This window comes from Meleagris gallopavo, chromosome 10 (assembly GCF_905368555.1).
Source record: "Meleagris gallopavo chromosome 10, MGAL_WU_HG_1.1, whole genome shotgun sequence".
Taxonomy (NCBI): Eukaryota; Metazoa; Chordata; class Aves; order Galliformes; family Phasianidae; genus Meleagris; species Meleagris gallopavo.
In genome coordinates, this window is record NC_139413.1 from 10659164 (window position 1) to 10676629 (window position 17466).

Consider the following 17466-nt stretch of genomic DNA (forward strand, 5'->3'; position numbering starts at 1 on the left):
GCAAGCCTAAGAACAGATTACTCCTCATGACGTTGACTAGAGTGTAGCACATTCGTGTCTCTGTGCTGCATTTTCTCTGCTCTGTCTTGGATGTCCTCGCACCGAAAGCTTTTCCTGTTGTCCTTGGTGCATAAGGACAAATTGGTGTCATTTGCTCTTTGAAAAGAGCACTAAGAAAAACCAAGAAGCCGAAGTCTTCCTTTTCATTTTTATGGGCAGCTGATCTCTCTTTAACATTGCAAAGTTTAAAAAGTAGTAACAAAGGGCACTTTAAAATGACTGTATAACCTTCACAGCATTGGATCAGCAAAAAAAAATAAATAAATAACACACAACAAAAGTACCCAACCTGCTGAAACTGCACAATATCCAAAAGCTATCGTAATCAAAAGTGGCGTTGCAAATTCTGAATCCTGCAGCACACTTTGGTGAAGCTTATTCATTTTCTAGGAAGTGTACGTTGGAAATAGTGACTGTCAATTATTTGTTCAGTCACACATCTCATGACTAGGACAACAGTTTTCTTCCAAGCAAGTAACGCTAAGTCATTTGCTGTCTGTGTGGAAGTGGCTTAGTCAAAATCTTTCACAGCCTTCTCTATTGCTGTTGTTATCCTCTGCAGTAACCAGCACAATACCAGCGGTCCAGCAGCACCCGGAATGATGAGCCAGTCTTTCAAAGGGGCGGGAGCACTCAGTGACCTGACCCCAAGGGCAAAAGACGAGTTTGCAATGGACCTGGTGATAGTGGCTGGAGCACAGACTGTTCTTGTTTCCTTGAAGTGTAGAAATGCCTCCGTGCTGCTCGAGGCTCAATCATTCCGTAACGTCTGGCAGAATTACTCAGACCGGGAATAGATATGGCTGGCCCCAGTGTTTCAACTGTGATGAAATGCCAAGATAAACGTGAGAGCGCAGCCCTCAACTTAAATCAGAGAGTTTTATGTAAACTTTAGAAGCCGTTGAAACTGTCGGAGCTTTCCTGCCCCTTTGAAAAGGATTGTCCGTGTCCTTCTGGACTTTAAAGCCATTGCAAGCTCTAACGACACTACTTATTGCATTAAATGGTTGAAACGTCACATACTGTCCTGAGGATTCTATAAATAAAAGGCAGTCAAAACCTGTCAGAATACACAGGTGGGTGTGTCACTGCCTGCTATCACTTCAGAATCCAAATTTTTGATATGACGGAGGGCAGTGTTTATTTTGTGTGATGTAAGGATAAGAAACTTAGGGCTGTATTCAGCGGTGAAATAAAGCGTTATACAAGTTGCTCCTTCAGTATAATACACAACTTCAGTCTGCTTAGGTAGAAACCTTTGAAACAACGTTAAAAGTAGATTCCAGCAATCACCTGAGGTTTCCGCCACCTGATGGGTCAACTATGTTTTTGTTTTCTTAAAGGCATAAACTGAAAGGGAACCAAACCACCCACAGATACAACGCGATAATGCTACGATCCAAAATACCGAGGGGTGAAAATCTTTGGTCTTCAATTCAGTTGGCATTTATTTTAAGGGCTACGGAGAATCACAAAACTGGCACAAACAGTATACACACACAGCAACGGCGGCAAAAAAAATCCGAGTGAAGTTATAACTCGGCATCGGTGTGAATTACAACAAATGGATCTTCATCACTGAGGTGATTCACGTACGCTGCTATTGTTGAGCGTACATAGTTGTTCTCCAGAGCCAGATAGAGGAGATTAAGGAAGCACCAGTCACTGACAGAGGAAATTTTATTATAGAAATCAAACAAAAAATGTTAGTGATATCTCGCTCCGTGCGTTTGTAAAACAACTGTCTCTCGGTGAGTATCCCCTCATCTCACCGTCATGAAGGCTGAAGATGAGAACCGGGCAGCGTGGTACACTGCACGGGCGTGACCTACATTCGGCCCTGCCCCACCTACCCCACGGTAGGCTGCGCGCCCGCCCCTGCTCTCTGCTGGTGCCGGCAGGGAATTTGGCTCTTCTCCGATCAGTTAATGGTTTCCATTTCATATTCGTGTCTCTTTGCACTTTTAGAAAGTCAGAAACACGAAGGGCATGGTGCTGTTGTTCGCTTACAAGATGAAGTACTACGACAGCGGAGCCACGATGACATTTGCTACGTCTGAGGAGGCGTACCAGATTTCCTCTTTTGACAAACTCGATGGGATAGCAGCCGTGGAATCCAGGTGAGTGCAGTGAATGTCAGTAGGGTGGCAAGCAACGGTGAAAGCTCTCGCCTGTCTGGTGACATTTCCAGACCATGCAGAGCAGTGCACAAACTCAAGATTGATCTGAATTGCGACAACGCAGACAATGACAGTTTTCGGTCACAACAACCCCAGGCAAACCCGCAGGTTTGGGGAGGAGTGGCCGGAAAGCTGCCTGACAGAAAGGGACCTCGGTGCAGCGATAGACAGTCGGCTGAATATGAGCCAGCAGCGTGCCCAGGCGGCGAGGAAGGCCAGTGGCATCCTGGCTCGTACAGGGAACGGTGCGGTGAGCGGGACTAGAGAAGTCATCGTGCCCCTGTACTCGGCACTGGCGAGCCCTCACCTCGAGTACTGTGTTCAGCTTGGGGCACCTCAGTGCAGAAAGGACGTGGAACAGGTCCAAAGAAGAGCAGCAAGGCTCACAAAGGGCTTGGAGAACGCGCCCTACGAGGAGCGACTGAAGGAACCGGGGCTGTTTAGTCTAGGGGAAGGGAGGCCGAGGGGAGACCTTATCGCTCTCTTCCAATGCCTGAAAAGTACTTACGTTGAGAGCGGGGTCAGTCTCTTCTCACCGGTGACAGATGATAGGACGAGGGGAAATGGCCTCAAGTTGCGCCAGGGGAAGTTTAGATCGGCTATGGGGAAAAACTTCTTTACAGAAAGGGTTGCGAAGCGCCGGCACAGGCTCCCCGGGGAGGCGGTTGAGACACCGTCCCCAGATGCGTTTTAGAACCATTTGGATGTGGTGCTCAGGGACGTGATTTAGCGGAGGGTCGTGAGGGTAGTACGGTTAGGTCGTGGTTGGACTCGATGATCTTTCAGTTTTTTTCCAAATTGAGCAATTATATGAATCTATGATTCTACGACTTTTCTGACCTATCCCCAAATTCAGAACGCACGGATGCTGCGAGTACTTGTTTACCTGAGATATGGTCGCTTGGTAAATAAACACTGTGCTCAGCCTTCATTTTGTCATAATGAAATTCTTCAGGTAGGTGATGCTCGTCTATTATTATTTCCTTAGAGGTGACTAAAGTTTTAAAATGTGTCTGGTTTGCCTCTCATAACGCTGACCGTTTGGCAGCGAGGTGTTCACGTGCCTTACTCGTAGCAGTGATTTTTTTCCGGGATTAAAATCTGAGCAGCTTCGCTCAGGGTTTTGCACCAGAGATCATTTTGCTGGTTACGGCAATGTGTTTTTACGCATTATTACAAGATCGCTGCCCAATGTGATTAAAAACAGCCTGCCAAAGCTCCCAGCAGAAGCTGTGTCGAAGACGTGGCCCTTGCCTTATAGTCAATGCAGGAGAGCCAGCCGACATCAAACGCATCCTGAAGTTTTTGCCAACGTTTTCACTTCCTGTTGCGATATTATCGAGCAGAATTCACGCCGATGCCGCGCTGGCCTTGAGGAAAACAGCCAGAAAAGACCTTGCGAAGGTAACCGACATTATTGCGTCAGCGGTTGCCTTCCAGGGTGCGATTTGGGCCGCCTTAGCTATGCGGGGATAATAAAGCCATCGGGTGACAGTAGAAACTCCGGGCAGATTTTACGGTAACCGGTTTTCCTCTTTCCCATGTTGCAAATCCCTGACATTACCCCATCCTCGTTGACATTCCAGCGAGGAGGTCGCTTCAGTCGCCTTAATACTCCGCCTGTTGCTAACGGGTCTTTCTTCCAGCCCTGTTCATTACGCGTCCAGCAATTTCTTCATTTTCAGCGACGGGCTCCACGGTCAATCCTTTGTTTGGGGTTTTGTTCACCGTTCATTGCAGATCAGACATGCACGGTTTAGAAAACACTTCTTCCCGAGGAAATTTGAGGTATCCACAGGCCGTACCTTCCTTCTCAAGGTAAGGGAGATCACTCTCCAAACGTTTATGGACAGCGCGCTTGCTCCTTACGTGCGCGCGATGACTTGCATTGTCTTCTTTGAAACAAAGCCTTCTCTTCCTATCGTGGCAGCCAGGGCCAGCTCGCTGCTGACGGAGACCAGCTAACAAGCGGCTAGTTTCACGTATACACACGCGAAGGCTTTGGGCACTAGGCAGGATCTCACAGCTCCACACTCTGTAAGTGGAAGAGATACAATTTGTAGCTGCAAACGGAGTGACACATTTTGCTGTGTTTTCTAAGAATTTGGTCACGGTTCACTATCTTCATATGATTTTAACTCCTTATTATTCACATCTGCTGCTTGAAACATTTCCATCAAACTTCTGAGCCCCAGACTTGACGGGTTGAGGGCAGACTACGTTCTCTTTCGGAGCACGGTTGACAGAGTCCCTTGGGAGCTAGTTCTGGAGGGCGTGGGTCCCAGGAAGGCTGGGAATACTGTAACGAAGAAATTTTAAGGGCGCAGAAGCTGACCGTCCCGAAGTCACACAAGATGAACCGACAGGGAAGGAGACCGGTCTGTCTGAACGGAGGCCTTTGGCTGGAACTCAGGAAAAGAGAAAAGTTTGCAGTCTTCAGAAGAGGAGGCGAGCAACTTAGGAGGATTACAAATACGCGGTGAAGCTGTGCGGGGAGAAAATTAGAACGGCGTCGACGGCATACGGGCCGGCTCCACCCGGTTCCGTGACTGGATGGAGCAGGGGCAACCACAGACTCACGCCTCAGGGAAGTGGGAATGGGAAAAGGGGAAAAAAAGAGGCAGGGAGATGGGCCTAAGAACAGAACGGTGACGACAATCTGAGACTTATATATTCACCGTCAGGAACGTATGAAACTTTTCGCCTTTTTATTGAAAGAAGTAACAAATAAGTAACAACAAATCGCTCATAAAAATGCAAATGCGTCACGGAAGGCCTGAACAGCCAGTTCCCTTGTATTCACCGCAGCTTTCGGCAGCTGTAAATCGCACGGTAAGTGTAGGCATAGCAGTTTAAGAGGAACCCAACGGCAACTTCGTCGAGCCTCTCGGTCAGATTCCGCAGCCCAGGATCTCCGTCCTTCAAACGGACACAACCGTTCACAGACGGTAGGTGCCAAAAGTGAGGGACGCTTTACGTAAATAATTGATGCGTAAGCCTCATAGTTGTACGAGCTAAGAACCGATTGGTGTCGTTTAGAAATACATATGAACTAGATAGCTTTTGGAGAAAAGCAGTAGGAACACGTTCTTGCTAGCTGTTCTCAAAACTGCTTTTACGAGGGAGGCTCTTTCTTTGTAATTGTTTTTCTTTCCTTCGCCAAGCTGGAAATGTTGCGAGAAAGCGCTTGTCTTAATCGTTTAGAACCGTGGCCTACAACGGCTTGCGAAACAAGCTCTTTGCAATTTAGGTCATCCTCCGGGAAACCATCTAGTGCGTAGGATGTATGGTACGAACATTCACAGTTTGACAATTACAAAAAATAGAATTGAGCACAGGCCAACTGTCAGAATTTGAAATGAGGAATGGAACTGCTATCTGAGGTGAATGTCACCGCTGAAGTCTTGTAGTGCCTGTGTCCACGATTAGAAATAATTAAAATCTTACAGAAGGTCATCGTACTGATTTGTAGGACACGGGAACGTATCCCGGAGCAACGCCGCACAGAACTGTTCGCAAAGTTCCGCTTCAAATTTCACCAGCGTGCAATTTTCCGGCGTGTATCAGTAGCCCATTTGGCCAGCGGTCATGTTGCCGCTCCCGTATTTCCACCGTCGTCTTTAGTCACCTTTTTTCTGAGATGAAAATGTTTTACCTGTTTATCAAACGTTTTATTTATTCGTTTGTTTGTTTGTTTGTTTCTTTGGAGGAGGAGTGAGGGGAAGCAGAGCGCAGGAAGAGCGTGGCGGGGGGGGGGGGGGGGGAGCTCTCGAAACCGTCAGGGCCGGATACGTTCCCGGAAGCGTGATCGTCTGTCATTCCATTCGATTCAAACGCAAAGCGATCCGTTTGAATCAGGTACAGTTATTTAACTTGTCAGCGAACTCAACAACGAGGCGAGAAGGAGAAGCGCGTAACAAACTGTAATCTGAAGTGTACTTGAAGTCCGTAATTCAGATCCGGAGCCCACGTGTCGAACCGTCAGGGCACTCGGCCAGCCCTAACGAGCCCCAGCCGCGCTAACGAGCCCCAGGTGCCGCGCACAGCCGCGCCTCGTCGGGAGCTCGGGGGCGGGGCCCGCCACAAACCCTCTTAAGCTCCACCAGACGCCGACGGGAGCCACCAGCGAGTTCTCGGAGTTCCTCGGCTGCGGAGCTGGAGCCGGTTCTGTGTCTTTATCCGGGTGTAGCGCCGCCGGGGCTGAGAAGGTACGTGGGTACGTGAGGGGCTGCTTTGAAATGAAGCTTTGTTAACGTAACGTTCTCTGTCGCTTTGTTTCAGGCTGTAGCGAGACGGCGCGCAGTAAAGATCAGCCCGACCCGGTGAGCGCTCGGCGGGGAGTCGCGAGGGACGTCCGAGCCTCTGATGTGTTGTGTTTGTGTTTTTTTTGTTTGTTTTTTGTCTCGGTGTAGGGCTGCTGTCGGGCTCTTCGGAGCCGGAGTACCGTCACCGCCCAGCTTCCATCGCATTTTCGGAAAGGGCCGCCGCAGGGCCGACTCTCGATTCCACGAGTCCCGACGCAGCCCTGCGGGGCTTTCAGCATCCCGGGGTTTTTCGGCGGGCGCTTCGGTTCCTCCCGCCGTCGTCTGAGGGAGCGAGCGGGACCGTATCGCTTTAGCCTGCGTGCTGCTGGGCGTGAGAAGTGACACGAAGGGTTGTTAAGACTTAAGTTTATCTTACTGCAGGCGGAGCGAGGACCGCGACGGAGCGTCTCGTCGGCCCCAACCTGGGTTCCGCAGGTAAGCGTTCTGGGCTGGGAGTTCACGTAAGGCCGCCGCTCGGCATGTCAGCGTCTTTAGGGTCGGCACGGGGCCGTCGCCGGGCTCTTACGCAGCTTTTTAGAAAAGCGGGCACGGGGCCGCCGCCCAGCTCCCCGATATCGAGCCAGTAGGACGGGACCGCGTGTCTCCTCTCTCCTTTCTTGCAGTTACGGAACTTCGGGAAGACCGTGTCGTTCCCGTCGTGGAGACGTGACTGTAATGCTGTTGCGGGTGGCGGTGTCGTTTTAGCGAAGACGGACCGGCACGGCGACGGAGTCGCGGTTAACGCGAGAGAATCGAACGGACCCAGTTCTGCCCGGGGATGAACGGAGAGTGGGGTACTCGGCGGCGAGTAAAGGCGTTACTTCTAGACGAGGATGAGGAAGCCGGTAAGGCCTTTACGCAGCTGGAACTAGCCTCATCGCTGCGTACACACTTGGTCTCATGATAGAGCTGGGGGGGGGAGGGGAAGAACCGTATTGAGCAGTACAGGTTAGGAACCGGCGTGCTGGGAGCCACGTTCGAGAGGGACTCGGCCGTCCCGGCAACGCGTCCTCCAGGCCGACGAGGCCGGCGTTATCCCGGGGCGCGTTAAAACGAGCGCGGCCGTCGGGGCGAGGGGTGAGATTCTCTTTTCAGATCACCTCCGGTGAGGCCGCTTCTGCTTAACTGCTCAGCAGCTCGATAGCTACGGTAAGTTTGCGGGGTAAGCAAGATGGGGATTGTGAGCGTCTCCTGTCTGAGGAACGGAAGATGGGAATGTCACTACTGCAGTTTGTAGGTATCTGAAGTGCAGTAGTGTAGTCAGTGGGGATGGGCTCGTTTGGATAGTATGGGAGGTACTCAGCAGCAGCAGAGAGGGGTGCGATGTTCTGAGAATTGAATGCAAGAAGTTGTAGGCAGGCAGTATCAAGAATGAATAATTTCCCTGTAAGAGGGATAGAATTTGCTGTTGAGTGTCCTTTTTGGGGCAATTTGGGTTGCGTCTGGATTCTTTCCTGGGTTATGTGCTTGCAGGTAAGCTACTTTAGGAAAGGAGTGGGACTTTTGTATCTGTACAGCTTTGGAATTTTCTTTTCCCTGCAGAATGAGGCTTGCGTTGGAGTCTTCAGTGGTGATCAGCAGTCTGAATACAAGAGCAATTTCCTAGGTGGTGGGATGAAGGTGAGTGATGAGGCTCAGGCTGTGCTTGAGGGCTGGTGACCCTGCAGAGCTCTTCCTGCAGGTTCAGGGCCAGAGTGAGGGTTCTGGTGCCTTTTTTTTTTCCTGACAGGTGCTGTTCCTGGGATGGGGTAAGCAGCTAGGACTGGGTGCCAGCATGGGGGCTGCCTGGATACTTCCTGGAAGTGAGGCTTTACTGTGGTTTCATTTCAGTCCTGAAGAGTAGAACTGATGGAGTGAGAGGTAAGAAGTAGTGTCTGTGGTGGGGCTCTGGCAGCCCTTCAGTGTGGTGCTTTGGGTTCCTGGTGCTATGTTTTCTGCCTTGTTGGTCCAATGGTTCAGATATGTTCTTTTCCCTCAGGTTGTTTGGCTTCTTTTCTGAGAAGCTGGTGACCATCCTGAGTTTTGAGCTGAGGTCTTAGGAAGGCTGTAGAAGAGGAGGTGGTGAAGGTGACCTGAGAGGTAAGCATTCAGTTGGCTGATCTTGGAATCCCCTCAGGCTTGTTTTGTGTTCCCTGGAGTGTTTGTGTGTAGGAGCTCCTTTTGATTTTTGTTATCTGTGGTGGCTTAGTTTATTTGTCTTTGGGTACTTTGGTTGTGGTGGAAGTTGGAGGGTTATAGAATGTTGTTTGTGTCAGGTGGTGGTGAGATGGCTCTGGTAGGTTATTTATGTGGAGGTGTGTATTGGTGGGGTAGGGGTTTGGCTTTTGGTTTTTTTTGGGTGCTGTAGACTGGGATTTGCACTATCTCGAAGAGATTATTTTTTTTGGGTGGTGGGTTGGGTGCACTGGTCGGCATTGGAAATTTTTTTTGAGAGCAGGCCTGCTGGGCTGTGGGAGGAGCCCCGCCTGGCAATGGGGGCTCCCCTGAGTGGGGGTGTGGGGGGAGCCCTGCCTGGCGATGGGGGCTCCCCTGAGTGGGGGTGTGGGGGGAGCCCTGCCTGGCGATGGGGGCTCCCCTGAGTGGGGGTGTGGGGGGAGCCCCGCCTGGCGATGGGGGCTCCCCTGAGTGGGGGTGTGGGGGGAGCCCCGCCTGGCGATGGGGGCTCCCCTGAGTGGGGGTGTGGGGGGAGCCCCGCCTGGCGATGGGGGCTCCCCTGAGTGGGGGTGTGGGGGGAGCCCCGCCTGGCGATGGGGGCTCCCCTGAGTGGGGGTGTGGGGGATACCATACCTGGGTGCTGGATTGGTTCCTGTGTGATGAGCTTTCTTCTACGCTGGAAGCAAGTTCCTCCTGGCCTTGCGTTCTGCCTGAAGGTGAAGTTCTACTGACTTCATCTCTGGTAAAGCCTTCTTGAATGAGGTCTTGGTCTGGGACTTAAATCACTCTGTGTAGTCGCTTAATGTGCTCTAGGGGACATGGGGGTTTGCCCTTTTGAAGGGGCTTGGGTAAGCAGCTGGAGATAAACATTCCTGTGGTGAGTGTCCATCCAAGTATGTGTCCTGTGTATGCTAGGGCTGTTTCAGGGTATCAGCAACCTCAACAGACTCGGATGGTTAAAAAGGATTAAGTTGGTGCTCTAGTGCCTATTTTGCAAGCTACTGCTAGATAAAAAGAAGTTCTAATGGAAAACTAAAAAATAGAAATGCTTAGCGATCCTTTCCTGAGAGACCTAGAATGAAGCCAAAGCAGTCTTTACTTTCATAGAAACGTAGACAATTCTCTCCTTGTGGGGATAAGATTTTACTTTACTTTACACATACTTAAGACAGCACCTCAAACAATGCACTGAATTGGTGGGCAGACAACTTGGCCAATTTCACCATTTAAAACTAAACTAGGAAAAAATGAGGTCTCAGAGGAGGCATTTCTCTTACTTTCTTTACCTTTTTAACTTAAGCAAAACTGTGTAGGAGGACTGTAGCTAACTCAGTTCTCCTTTCCAGGTATGCCCCAAAAATTCTAGTTGCAACTCTGCTTGCTATTGTGTGGTGGGAAGCAGGTGCCAACGCATCGATTTTTTTACTGAAGAATTATCAACTTGCTGCAGTTTTTTTGAAAAGACTGTATTAATGACATAAATACTCTTACATGTAGCAATGACTATGCTTAAAAATACCTGTACTAAAATGGAACGATGAAGCGTTTAGAGTGGAGTAGGTACCTGTTTGTCTTCAACTTTACCTAGAACAAAGGAAATCCTCATTTACTGCAAACAGAGGGATGTACTGGCTACTTCTGCCCTCTGGCCTTGTTCCCTTGGCTGCTGACATTAGCTTACTTATCTCAGTAAACTAGAGTGAGGAGAACAATTCCCACTTCTGTAATCAGCTCTTTTGTGTTGTATGTTCTGTAAGATATTTAATAAGCCTTGCTTAAAGAAAGAAGTAGTTTTGTAGTAGATAATTAGTAGAAATATAACTAAACAGACCTGCTTTATTCACCAACTGCAAATGCTGTGTTTCTAGTGTTTGTGTCATTAAAGCTGAATTTCTGGATAGCAGCATCTCTTCTACTCGATAAAGCTTCTCCAGCTTGAAGGCAAGCGTGCTATCCTGAGAGCAGAGCAGCATTGGCTGTCTCAAAAAACAATTCTGGTTTCATTCAAGTATAGTTCGCTGCAATTTATGTCTGGTTTCAAGTTATCTAGCCAGAAGTAGTGCTTCTCAGTGGAAGCCTTTGTGTCCAATCTTTGCAACTAAGTTAGTTCCTGTGAACCTTTATCCTAAAGCGAGACCAAACAGTAACACAAAGAAACAAAATGAATGCTGTTCTGCGTTTTCCTTTCCAACAAAGGAAATGGAACAGCACTTAGATTCTGCCTTTGCATTGTAATTTGCATGAGTAAGTGCATTTTTTTCATCAGTGAATAGAAGGATGACCTTTTTTAAATAGGTTTAACATTTATGACAAATCAGAAATAAGAGTACGAGTCCTGAATTTATGTGAGCCTGGTGACAATGAACAACAGCTGATGTGAGCTTTCACAAATGTCTTACCTTTGTGGTTTCTTTGATACTGAGTACTGACCTCTCATCACCCAGCACGTGAGGCACAGCTAGCTTCACCCTTCTCCAAATATCATACTCGGTGGTAGTGATGTGCAAAATAGTCTCGCTTCTGCATCAAATTCAATTAATGAGCTGAGAAGATAAATCCTTCCCTGAAGTCTACACCATGTATGCAAGTAACAGCAGTGTTTTCTATGTAAAAAGAAATAAAAATCAAGTGTAAAAGAGTAAGAGTAGGCTTTTTCACACTTACTTATCGGCTTGAGCGGTTCTCAGATTCTTTCTTACTTGACAGAAGAGAAAGCAGTGTAAGGAAAGAATGACAGCTTCTGAGGTGGAGATGCGGTCACAGATGTCACACGGCTTAGAGTGGAAGCCATTTAAAATACCTAGATGTGCCGGTCTCAAGGAAGTCAGGCGTAGCTGCTTGCTGGAGAGAAACAGACTGGCTAATCCTTCTAAATGCATTTCTCGAGAGACAAGCTCCCACCAAGTTTACAAGCCTAGCTACCAAGCCTAATAATGTGTCAAGTGACTTCCACGGAAGAAAAATAAGCTCGCTTGTCGGTACTGCTGGGGAAGACAGCTCTGGAGTTAGCCACGTTGCTGGCCTTTTTTACTGTTCTGTTTTTAACAAAAGCCTGATTAAAATAAGGTCATCAGACAGAAAAGCGCATACCTAAAGTCACTGCTTGGCACACTGAACCCTCTTCTCTTACTTATGGTGAGATAGGAGGTCACCTCAGAGGTTTTATTTAGAAAAGCTGCAGGAAGAAGTTGCTTGATTCTAAGTTAAGTTGGTGCAATTACCAACCTCATAAATGACATTTGCCTTATCCTTAAGAACTAACTAGCCGCCATCTCACAAAGCTGATTTCCAGATGTAAATTTGCAGTGGCAATTGTTCTCCCTTCCAATTTGTATTGTGTATTTTACTTACTTACAACAAAAAATGCCTAGGAAAATTCCTTTTTGTCGACCCAAATCAGTAATTCCATAATACGTTCCTTTCGAGGAAAACTCTTAGTCTTAATTACCCCTCAGAGAATTCATGCCATTATGAAGACTCACCTGCAGCCACAGTCAAGAATTTCAGATGTTTTCAGGTATTTCCCCTATCTATCTGATGGATTGGCTACGACTGACGTTCTCCTATGAAATTCTCAAAAACCATGCACTCAGATAAGGATTCAACATCATTGTTCTATCGTCATGCTATCATCTGATTTATTTTTTTTTCCTATACTCTGCAAAGCAAAGCATTTATCAGCTTCTTCAGGCACTATTTATTTCCTTACAGGAAAAAAGGAACATTCTACCTTTTACAATGAGAAGAATTTCAACAGAAATAATCATTTGGAAACAGAAACCTCTAAATGTAACAGAGCAGAAACTCTAATGTCTAGCAGCTAAGGGATTAACCACCAAAGAGAAGTTTCAGCTCCTTACTCTCCCAAAAACTTCTGCAGGATAGTTGAGCTCTTAGGTTATTAAAGTGCTTAGCTTTTCCGTGCGGTGCAAAAGAGCCCTCAGCTTGCCAATATTTTTCTTCCTCCTCAGACCACTAAAATTGTGATTCCACACCTATATCCTAGATGGTCAGAACTTACCATCGTATTCACCGCATCCTCTCCACGGGCCCCAGTCAACTTTATGAATGGCCAACTGACCAACTAGGAAATGATGGAAGCTACAAATCAAATCCAACAAGACAAAGATTAAAAAATGAGGCTGTTTCAGTGATGTGCAGGAATTAATGTAATGTACTTACTCTCTGTGTTTCAGAAGCAAAGCCTTGCGTCCGTTCTCAACTTTTGCAAGACGGGGGGAAAAAAAAAAATTAGCATTTTAACCACGGCCTTCCTGATCACGCTGCATTACTGCATTGGCCAATTTCTTCTACAAGCTACAGACAGATCTACATTCTCCCTGTCTAGAAGACTACCTCATCCAACCTGCAAGAAACTATGAGAAATTTCAGTCAAGTGGCAAAAGAGAACCATTTGGAGAACGATTCTTAGGCTTCTAGCTGTCTTTAGCCGTAAAGAGGTACATATGGCATCCCACAAAAGCACAGACCGTGTAGAAATTGGGCGTCTCCACAGAGGGATCAGGTACTACTGCACTTCTTATCTGTCAAGACCTGACAGTGAATAAAACGGGTTCTCTGTAAGGTACTTCTCTCTGAGCAATTCTTTCTGAACAGCATGTAGAATCGTCAACACAATAAACAACCAAAAAATCCTGAGGTAGAAAATTATTTCCATTTTTAAAAGCCCCATTGTTATGAAATCTGCTGAAAATAAACAGATCAAACGCTCTCTTTTTCTGTTTTTTTTTCCCTCAACACCAAGAAGGAACAAAGACAGCCAAGCAGTGGTATTTTGGACAGGTTCTAATTCCGTAACACTTAGTTTGTTTCACAGCTTTCAGTTAACTCAGACGAAGGAGGCTAATTATGAAATTACTATAGAAACTACTACAGCTGGGAGAGCAAAATTCCCTCCCACTGTAACAGAACAGAAAGTCTAAGACCACTTGAAGACTCTGAACATGTACAAGTCTATGGGGCCTGATAACCTCTGGTCCTGAGGGCGCTGCCTGATGTGAATGCAGCGCCACTCTCCACGGTAACTGGTAAGTCACAGCTGTCAAGCAAGCCCCCCGTGACTGGAAGAACGTCACAGCGAAATGATGCTGAGCTGTAACCTTCATAAAGAACTGTCAATCCATGCCACGTCCAGACGGACCGACCGACATAACCAGGGTAGCATCCTGCACAGCTCTCAATTTTCCTGGGCTCCCTTAACAAGAGCAGCTGATTTCACAAGCTGCAAGAAAGAGCCCATTGGCAAAACTGAGAGGCTTGGGCTTGGGCTCAGTCAGTTCAGACACACACTCCTTCACATGCCCACGTGAAACACAGGTAGGGTTTGTGACTTCTCGGTGCCTACAAAACTGAGCGGCACAGGTGCATTTCCGAAAGATAAGCTAATGATGTACATCATAAGTATTCACTGGTTAGCTGACTAAGCAATCAACCCGAGACAAACTACCTCCTTTCTTTGGCTTTACTCTACACAACAAGATATAAACAAGAAAAAATATCAAAATCTAAATCAACAAAAGTTACCTGATACATGTCTCCATAATTTTCGATGTCTCCACTTGCAGTCTGACATTTGCCGTCATTGAAATCCCAGGCAGAGTATGGCACAGCGGGAAAATCTCTACTCCCGGTGTTGAAATAGCTCCCGCACGTTGAGTGGGTGCCTGTGCCACCCGTAGATCCGCACATGTGATTGACAACAGCATCCACATAAATACGAACCTGGAAAAGTAGCGATTGCGATTCAGCCTGTGTTGTGATGCTGAAGCATCAGCTTTACCGCACCGCTGTTAGCGTGACCTTTCACCCGTCTCCCTTTATTCTCCATTTTAACCCTCCTTCGAGAATGAGAGCACCAACTTTGCTCTACAAAAACCGCCCTTCTCAGCGTATCGGTAACACATTTTCAAGGCACTTACTCCAACGTTGTTGCATCTGGTCACCATGTCTCTGAATTCATTTTCATTGCCCGATCGACTGCAGATCTTGTAGCTGATGGGCTGGTATCTTTCCCATCAGGGCCGGTTCGGATTAGCAATGACAATCTTTCTACTTTGAGGAGAAACCTGCGGGTGAAAGGACGTACCTCAGTCAGGAATCGGTAGTTCTCATTTCACGTTTTAAGTGCAATAAGGTGTGCTCAGTGCTGAGATTAGTCTGTGATTTCCATGAGACGGGCTTCGTGCCAAACCCATTCTCTCCCTCCTGCAGTACAAGCTTAGGTCTGCAAGATACCCATCTTGTAGACTGGCAAAAAAATTGTCTTTTGTTGCCGTGAGCTGCCTGGACCACTGTCCAAGGACACATGTACAGGAGAGCTGAAGCCACGTTAATTATTTTTGTCTGGAATAGCGACATCCTTTGGGCAGCTTATGTCTGTGTACTCAACTCAGCAAAAGGTAAAACACAGCATTATACGTGACGCATGACAGAGAAAAGTAAGCTCCCTTGCAGGTGATGTGCAGCTAAACATATACACTCATACCAGGCTGGCAGGATCTCCAGATCTGCCTGACACAACTTAGCACTTCTGTCCACGCTTTCGACAAGGAAGTTACTTGGAGCTCACTGTCAGCAGTTATGGCTGTTTTGCTTGTTAACAAAATGCTGCAAAGCAGTTTTATTTCCTGTGGGCAGGAAACTACATACCTGAACTCCACCAAACCCAATAGAGCTACATCGTGTTCACACTCCAGCGCAACATCGGCCCAGCGCCATCCAAAGAGATGCACGATAGACTCCTCCCAGCCTGAGCGTCAGAGCCGTACTGTGCCCAGCAAAGCCCTACAGCTGCAAGGAGGAGGACGACTCACACGGTGCTGCCAGCTTAAGGCTGTGGTCTTTCCGCTGGCCATTTATACTCCTGCAAGATGACAAATTTTCTACTGCAGCCGACAGATTTCACAGAGTTCGGTTATTGTTTGTCTAGCTAGCTAGATATCCATATCCCCATTTATTTTATCCTGAATTGCCCCGCAGCTGAAGATAAAATACCTTCTCCCAATGCTTATACCTTATCATATACCAAGCAGTCTCTGAGCAGCACTCTCAAATTTGGGATTATATTTTTTGCTGTCACGTAAACAAAGACTTTATGAAAATTTGACCTCTGGAAGGTGAAAGGAAATAAAGATAAGCTCAAAGCCATGTATGAGTTCAATCCTCTTTTTCATTATTAGAGGTATTACACAACACCTCATAAGTCTATAAAAGCTGAATCTCACCACTAAGTATAAATCTACACGCTTTCTTTTCATTATTATTTTTAATAGAATGTTTATCACTGTCCTTTTATTTCCAAAAACTTATGTTCAAGGACAAAATTCAGATGCTAGTCCAATTTGTTCATCTGCTCATTTTCCTATCATAGACCCAATTTGCCAATCCAAAAAAAATATATATATTCTCTATTTTGACTAACAGCAAATTCAGGAGAATTTAAGCACTGGGATGAAAACACATTCATGTGAAACAATTGAGTACTGAGTTTCCAGGCACTGAGTTTCCTAAAATGCTCTTCACTGAAAACCACTCCGCTCCATACAAATCCTAGATATTACCGATACTAATCAATCATATTGAATGTTAACTTCTTGACAACATTAGATAAATATTTCCACTCCTCAGCAATACAGAATCGACAGTAACCAACCATCGCTTTGACACCCTCATTTGCTCAACAGTTCTTACAAGTGTAATACACCGAGATGTTGGTTGGTGCAATATGTGAGGGGGTCATGTTAGGAATGGTTTCTGCACGCTTGTTCCAACTGTGCTTTCACACAGACATATATAACGTCACAGATACTTTACCTACCGACAGTTGTAGCGGTTCTGCTTCCACTTACTTCTCTCACGCTTTGCTTCCGTAACTTGTTGGTTAAGAACAAGTTGATCCGCTTTGCTTCCATAACTTGCTGCTTAAGAACAAGTTGATGCGGCTTCACTATTGAACAGGACACTCCTAAAATCTGAGCTCCACAGCAATCGTTTCATTTTTAAGAACAGCACATCTTTTCTCTCGAAAACAGTGCAAAGCCTTAAGATTCCTTTATTAACAAAGGGCAGGTTAAAAATCAGTCTATGGTATTTGCAATATTGCAGCTGATCAGCAGGAAAAAAAACCTCTAACAAAGACATTTCATTTCTTCACACTGCTGAAACTGCAGAAGATACCAAACATTCTCTTATCAAAAGCAGGGAGACAAGGACTGAGTACTGGAGGATGCTTAGCTGAAGTTAATCATTTGCTAGAAAATGGACTTTGGAGACTGTGAACCTATGCCTTTCGGTTCAATTGCTTAGCTAACAAGACTAAGACAACTGCTTTCCTCTGAGGAAGATACACTACGTCATCTGCAGGACGTGCAGGCGTGGCTTGACCAAAATCTATCCTCCAGCATTCTTACCGCATCGTCTTAGCACTCACTGCCAACGTCACATTACGCAACGCTTCCGGCTGACTACAGCAAAGTGCCTGCTCCACAGTATGTATCAGTCTTGGAAATACAATGTTCTAAATTCAACATGTACTTGGATTCTTTTCCTCCTATTCCTTCTTTACTCTTCTGATTCTGTGATTTCAGAAAAACACTGCCGTATTGACTTAAAACCTACCGATGGTTTTGCCACTAGTAATGATGCGATAATGCTACGATCCAAATTACGGAGGGGTGACAATCTTTGGTCTTCATTTCCATTGATGTTTATTTTCAAGGGCTACAGAGAATCACTCAACGTCGGGGAAA

The 17466-nt window shown here is 46.7% G+C and overlaps 2 protein-coding genes and 1 long non-coding RNA gene across 5 annotated transcripts in view; 2 read left to right on the forward strand and 1 right to left on the reverse strand.

Moving 5' to 3' along the window:
• LOC100548295 (pancreatic alpha-amylase) overlaps positions 1-3171 on the forward strand; it is a 236878-nt gene extending 233707 nt beyond the window's left edge. Inside the window, exons 24-25 of the transcript XR_014885356.1 lie at positions 2029-2180; positions 2305-3171. The gene's annotated coding sequence lies outside the window, so the exon portion shown is untranslated. The remainder of the gene's footprint in view (positions 1-2028; positions 2181-2304) is intronic.
• A 1762-nt stretch (positions 3172-4933) lies between these two features.
• LOC146543701 (pancreatic alpha-amylase-like) lies at positions 4934-17391 on the reverse strand. Of its 3 annotated transcripts, XM_085232280.1 has the most exons (6): positions 15368-17391; positions 14638-14784; positions 14243-14440; positions 12881-12920; positions 12720-12799; positions 4934-11301 (listed from the first exon to the last, which is right to left on the reverse strand). In XM_085232280.1, the coding sequence occupies exons 3-6, from the start codon at positions 14289-14291 to the stop codon at positions 11234-11236; spliced, it is 237 nt and encodes a 78-aa protein (XP_085088406.1). In that variant the 5' UTR covers positions 14292-14440; positions 14638-14784; positions 15368-17391; the 3' UTR covers positions 4934-11233. The 3 variants fall into 3 exon arrangements, with proteins under 3 accessions (XP_085088406.1, XP_085088404.1, XP_085088405.1); XM_085232278.1 differs by lacking the exon at positions 12881-12920; XM_085232279.1 differs by lacking the exon at positions 12881-12920 and having other exon boundaries at positions 4934-11539.
• LOC116216970 (uncharacterized) lies at positions 6840-13634 on the forward strand. Its single transcript, XR_014885357.1, has 3 exons — positions 6840-6979; positions 7168-8623; positions 12895-13634. It is a non-coding gene; the product is annotated as an uncharacterized LOC116216970 (long non-coding RNA).
• Positions 17392-17466: the final 75 nt, after the last annotated feature.

What these genes read in the sequence shown, in the direction of transcription:
- LOC146543701 (XM_085232278.1), bottom strand. Translation starts at nt 14,430, where the DNA reads ATGTGGATGCTGTTGTCAATCACATGTGCGGATCTACGGGTGGCACAG. An exon ending in ATTATGGAGACATGTATCAG is followed by an intron (nt 12,800 to 14,242) that starts GTAACTTTTGTT and finishes TTTGATTTGTAG; the next exon opens with CTTCCATCATTTCCTAGTTG. An exon ending in AGGATGCGGTGAATACGATG is followed by an intron (nt 11,302 to 12,719) that starts GTAAGTTCTGAC and finishes CTTTTTACATAG; the next exon opens with AAAACACTGCTGTTACTTGC.